The sequence below is a fragment of the Theobroma cacao genome, chromosome 5 (assembly GCF_053813885.1).
Source record: "Theobroma cacao isolate CCN51 chromosome 5, ASM5381388v1, whole genome shotgun sequence".
Classification (NCBI taxonomy): domain Eukaryota; kingdom Viridiplantae; phylum Streptophyta; class Magnoliopsida; order Malvales; family Malvaceae; genus Theobroma; species Theobroma cacao.
The window spans coordinates 35,485,472-35,491,726 of record NC_142643.1 but is presented as its reverse complement, the minus strand read 5'-3'; the positions used below and the strand labels follow the sequence as shown (position 1 = coordinate 35,491,726).

The 6,255-nt window shown below is 33.8% G+C and overlaps 1 protein-coding gene across 1 annotated transcript; it reads right to left on the bottom strand.

The window, feature by feature from the left end:
- Positions 1-2,491: 2,491 nt before the first annotated feature.
- On the bottom strand, positions 2,492-3,811 carry LOC148762820 (zinc finger BED domain-containing protein RICESLEEPER 2-like). The gene is made up of 2 exons (XM_088806640.1): positions 2,909-3,811; positions 2,492-2,752 (listed from the first exon to the last, which is right to left on the bottom strand). The coding sequence occupies exons 1-2, from the start codon at positions 3,809-3,811 to the stop codon at positions 2,492-2,494; spliced, it is 1,164 nt and encodes a 387-aa protein (XP_088662766.1).
- Positions 3,812-6,255: the final 2,444 nt, after the last annotated feature.

Below are 6,255 nucleotides of genomic sequence, written 5' to 3'. Positions count from 1 at the left end.
TTTCAGAATGCATATTTCAAAAAGGCTAGTCAGTTTCAAACTTAGCAAAGCAAACCGTTCAAACACAATGAATAAACTCTGTAGCTTCTAATCCAAGCATGTGTACCCAGAACACGGGGAATGAGACTTGAACTTTCCATCCCTATTTAGGTTGGTAGAGATAATTAAAACTGTAAAGCTAGAGAGATAAAAGTTAAAAAAGATTTTCTAGAAAATTGTAAGAAAAGAAAATAGATTGAAGTCTGAAGATGACATGAGAGAACCTTTGATGCCTGACCTATTCAGAATTAAGGAAAATATATGATTAGTAAAATAATACTTGCAATATATTGGGTGAGACATCGGAGACATCGACCGTGTAGTTCATGTGCACTTTAATCTACCACCTTTATTATAATGGATTTGGACAAAACAGTGTCATTTTCTGTTAAATATAATAAAGCTTATGTGTCCAGGTTGTGGCAATAGATGGTGCATGTTTTCGGTACTAGAAAATTTTAATAGGAATCCTTACTTTATCAAATGCTTCTGGTAATTGTGGCATTGTTTGTGTGCCAACATAGCCAATGCCGATGTCCCAAACCAGATTCTGGACCACAAATTTAGTCCCCTTTTTTGGGTGAAGCAAAACCTACCCTATTGTTCGGGCATTGGGTCAAGCCTAGCCTCAATTTCCATTAAAGTAAGTGTTCCGGGAGGCGCAAATCCAGTACATCATTGCAAAGCTTGTTACCTTCTACACCATTCTATCTCAGTCGTATAGCTTATCTAGGTTTTATATTTCATCTTTTTCTTTTCTATATCCTGCTTCAATTCAATTTATTAAAATTAATGTATGATGTCACTCCTATTGTGTTATATTCACACGGACTTTAATTGGCTCCTTTTCTTCTTTTGATGAGAAAGGAACTAAGGATTTGAAACTTTTGGTTCTTAAATCTTCTTTGAATTTTTTTATTTTCTTATTTTATTTTTAGCTCTTTTTCTCTAGAATAGTTAAGAGTGAGCAAATTCGGTTTCGATTCGGTTTCGATCAGTTTTTCATAAAATCGACAAAAAATTTTTATCAAATTAATCGACCATACCGCACCCTCCCCCAAAATCGGTTTCGGTCGATTTTTGGGATAGACGGGTCGATCGGTTACGGTTCGATTTTTTAGAATGTGGGTTTAATTTGATTTGGGCTTGGGCTGCGAAGGTTTCATGAAATTGACTTGGGTTGTGAAGGTTTATATGAGCCGTAAAAGATCCATAGATTTAACTTATTTTTTCATTAGTACTAGTAGTAATTCAAGGATAGAATATTGTCACTTTCTAAAGCAAGGCAAATCAAATTTTAAAACAATGATATTTTTTTGTATATAAATCACAAAGATTTATACTTTTGATATAGTTAAATAATTTGATCCTTTTTTTTGTTTGACATAAGCCTTTTGTATATAATTTGTTACAAAGAGTTTTTTTAAGTCTTCTTTTTGACCTATTTATTTATTGTTCAAATGATTAATAATATTAATCTTCATGCAATAAATTAACATTAATCTTTATAGAATAAATAAACATTAGTTTAAAAAGTTCTATAATTAAATATGATCTCAAAGAAATTAACATTAATCTTCATACAATAAATAAACAAAGAAGAGTTCCACAACTAAAAGCTTAATGACATAAATTACTAAATTTCAAAATATGAATCTCCCAGGCTCCAACTTCAAATTTTAATGATTTTGTAGAACATGCTCCTAAACAGATTAAAAACAAATATATAATTAGTGTAAATTTTTATAGTAAGATAACCTAAATGAATTATAAATAACATATAAATATTGCATAATACCGAATGATAACATTATCTGAAAATGTTAATCCGACTCAGGCTCAAACTCAGCTATTGTCTCCAACGCAATAGTAGCCACCTCTAAAAAATAAAATAACAAATATGGTAAATTAATTTTTGACAAATCAAATAAATTAAATTATAAATAAAACTATAAAAAGAAATAAAATAGTTACCAAAATCAAGTTTATCAAGCTCGTCCAGATTATCTTCAATCAAATCCGGATCACCACGTGCCTTTCCAAGTAACCAATCTTGAGCACAAATAAGTGCTTGCACAACCTTAGGAGTCAAAGAACTCCTATATGCATCAAGCACACGTCCACCGGTACTAAAAACAGATTCCGAAGCAACTGTTGATAGGGGAATAGCCAAAACATCACGAGCAATAACGGCAAGTATAGGAAACCTAAACTGATTAAGTTTCCACCACATGAGAACATCAAACTCATCATCATCGAAACCCTCATCATCCACAGGCTCAGACAAATATTTCTCCAATTTCGTTTTCAATTCTTTTGATCCAATGTTTAACCGGTGCTTCTTGAACCTATCCAGTCTTTTTTTAGTTCGTTCTGTGTCCTTGCCAATCAAAGTTGAAACAACATTATCATTACAAGCACCACTAGTGCCTTGACCCATGGACGTTAGACACTATTGACCATTTTCACCAACATCACGAGCTGAAGGTTGTAACATATTTCTATAACAACGAAACAACTCATCTATTGTTTGTGTCACCAAAGAAAACATCATTGAAGCTTGAGTTTGAGGATACATGTCTAGCAAAGTGAATTCAATATAAGAAAGCTTTTTCCTCAGATCAAGTATAGTAGCAATAAATAACACCAAATTCATTTTCTCCACATTACCCCAATACTTGTCATATTTCCCTTTCATCCTAATTGCCATAGACTATAAATCAACATCATCATCATTTTGCCATTCAATCAAAGTCGTATACACATCAAAAATAGAATCCAAAAAAGCATTAGCAATTATGTAAGATGTGCCTGAAACATTCAAAGTCAAATCATAAAATTCTCTAAAAAAACGAGAAATCCTCCTAACATTTGCCCAATCTCTATCATCGGGCACCCCATCTCCCGACCTTATGAGCTCAAGTATGTAGCCATTATCACATACTTCAAATGATGCAAACGCCCTATGAAATTTCAAAGCTGTATCCAACATAAAAAAAGTAGAATTCCATCTAGTGCTCACATCTAAACACAATAAACACTTGCTCTCAACTCCTGCACTAACAGCACACTCCTTAAACTTGACTAATCTAGTAGGGGATTGTCTAATATATCTCACTACCCCTCTAACACGAGCAATTGAGGTATTAATATCTTTCAATCCATCAGAGACCATAAGATTCACAATATGAGCAATGCATCTCACATGAAAAAATCTACCACCTAAAATACTAGTTCCAGCAACATTATATTTTTTCTTCAAATGCCCTACTGTAACATCATTTGAACTAGCATTATCAACAGTAATAGAAAAAATCTTTTGGATCCCCCAATCCCCCAAACATTTACTAATTGCCTTACCCATAGCCTCACCTTTGTGACTAGTGATAGGGCAAAAATTCAAAATTCTTTTTGGCAACTTCCAATTATTATCAATAAAATGGGTAGTTAGACACATATAATTAATTCTTTGAATCGTAGTCCATGTGTCAGTGGTGAGACACATTCTACCAGGACATGATCTTAACAATTTTCTCATTCGAGTTTTTTCATCAGTATAAACCTTATAGCAATCCCTAACAACAGTCCATCGTAAAGGTATACGAAATCTAGGACATGCTTCGTTTATGTGTCTCCTATATCCATTGTTTTTCATAAACTTAAAAGGCAATTCATCTAAAATAATCATCTCAGCTAAACTTCTCCTAACTGCCTCTTGATCAAACTTCCAACTACCTAACCCATCCCCTCCCGAAGCAAAAACTAATTCCATTTACCTTTTCTCCTCATTATCACGCACCAATTTCAACTTAGGACAAACTTTAATATGATTTTTCAAAGAAGATGTTCCATTCTTTTTTGTATTAGCACACAATTATTTACCACAATGAGAACATTTAGCTTTCTTATTACTTTTCTTATCAACAAAATTGGTGAAGTGATCCCACACAATCGATGTAGATTGAGACGGCTCCATTTGCTTCCGCACCTTGCTTACAACTTCACACGTTTTATTGGGATCGGTAGAACTAGCAGTAACATGAGGTGTAAATGTTGATGGTGTTGGTGTTGGTGTTGGTGTCTCATTAATTGCGAAATTTGTTTCCTCATTAGTTGACATCTACAAAAAAAAAAAAAAATACCCAAATATCACATATTAATGTTTAATTCTAATATATTGTCAATCATTTTAATTAAAAATCTAAATAATAATTCTAAGTTGCCAACCCTGTGAAACACTTGCAAGGTAAACAATTTACTCTTCCTCGTTGACATCGGTATAACTTAAAGTCTTTTATACTACTTGGATGAGTGTCATGAATTGCTTAGTCCAAACAACATGTGTGTTTTAGTTTTTCCAACTAAAAATAATTCCAAGTTGCCATAAATTTTGGGTTAGTTTGAGGAAACCAAAAAATAGGAATCAAATTAAGTTATGTGTTGATACTTGGATGTTTATACACAGATAGTAAATCAAATATTGTCACAAATTAATTTTAAAAAAATCAACACATCATCAGTCATCAGATGCATCATCGTACATATTATAAAAAAAATATTACTCAACAAGTTACCAAACTCTCTCTCTCTCTCTCTCTCTCATTCTTATCTCTTATTATTTCTCTGCTTTTGGTCTATCTGTTTCTCTTGCATGTGTAGTGTTTTATTCTATGTTTTCTGAAACAACAATGTGACAACTAGGGTGGAGAGACAGACAGATGGGGGGTGTGTAGGGTTACGACACAAAGGCGCAGGCTAGTTGGGGCAAGCTAGACTTGTCTCAGTACTCTATATATATATATAGCTTGGGGCGGGTGATGGAACTTGGAAGGTAAAGCTATTATTGAAGATTAGAAAACCAAAAAGATAAAAAAAAATAAATAAAGAGATAAATGCAGAGCAGAGGCCCCATTCTTTACACGCCTGATAAATCATGCAAATAATAATGACTCAGCTAGAGAAAGCGATAGAGACACTGAGAAGCAGAGAAAGAATGAGGGAGGGAGAGCTTGGTTTAACTCACAACTCCGATGATAAACAATTTTATTGCCAATATGTTGAAACAATTGCTCAAATAACATCAAAATAGAAAATTACTCTTTAAGAGTAGTGCTAATTGTATTGAATCATCTTATTTAGCCAAAAAAAAAAAAAGGAATCATAAGTGAGGTTTAAGAACTTCTGAGTTTAACTTTAGTGGTAGATTATCTAACTTCAGTGCTAATTTTTATAAGCAAAACACAACCACCCTAAACTCATAATCTCTAACATATTTTCTCTCAAACTTTCTTTCTCTGCTTATTTTCATAAAATAACTTAAAAAATAAAAACTATTATTCACCTTGCAATGGCAGCAATTTTGACTGAGAAACACAATTGATAGCAACTGAGAAGCACCTATAGCTGTATGAGACGGCTGCTGGCTGTATGAGGTGGAAAGGGAACGGAGAAAATAGGGCGGTGTCGAGGGAAAGGTCGAACGGCTGCTGGTTTGTGAGATCTGCAGAAGTTGATTGTTGGTTTACAGGTTTAGGGTCTTTTGAATGGGGTTTTACAATTTTACCCTTATGGGGGGTAGAAGAGAAAGTGTTTAATGAGGGCTATTTTGGTGCTTTCACCTGTAATGGAAACCAAGGCAATCAATGCCCGATTATTCGGTCGGCTCGGGGGGGAAGGAGTTTCCCCCGAGGGTCGAGCCGATCGACCGACGAGGCCGATTGACATGACCAACGATTGCAATAGCAACCGACTATTCTTAGTCGGTTACAAAAACCCAGAGTCGCGGTCGGTTGCAACAGACCGCTGCACAGTCCTAAGAATAGCTGCTCTCTATTTCCTTTTTAAAACCTCTAAAAAAGACCCTTTAAATACTCTTCAAAAACCCTAAATTCAAAATTCTCATAAAATCATATATTTGGAAACACATCTGGATGTTGCGACGCTTTACTCTCATGTCAATGTATGAGATGTCTTTTCTTATGTTGTCTTTACTATACTACTTCATTTTGTGACGCGATTTTTTTCTTTTTTTAAGTTTAATTGGGCGAAGTGGTAAATATGAAAGTTGTAGTTCTATCTCTTAATTTTCTAATAGTTAAAAAATCATATCAATTAGATTTCTATAGCGAAAATACAACAATATGTACAAACGAAGTTGTCACCATATTTACACGGATTATCACCAAATGAGACATTTTCATAAAATTTCCTATAAAA

Bases quoted from the DNA above. Each gene is read 5' to 3' on its own strand.
- LOC148762820 (XM_088806640.1), bottom strand. From the start codon at position 3,811: ATGGAATTAGTTTTTGCTTCGGGAGGGGATGGGTTAGGTAGTTGGAAG. The intron at 2,753-2,908 runs GTTAGGAGGATT...GTTGATTTATAG, and splicing joins ATGATAGAGATTGGGCAAAT to TCTATGGCAATTAGGATGAA.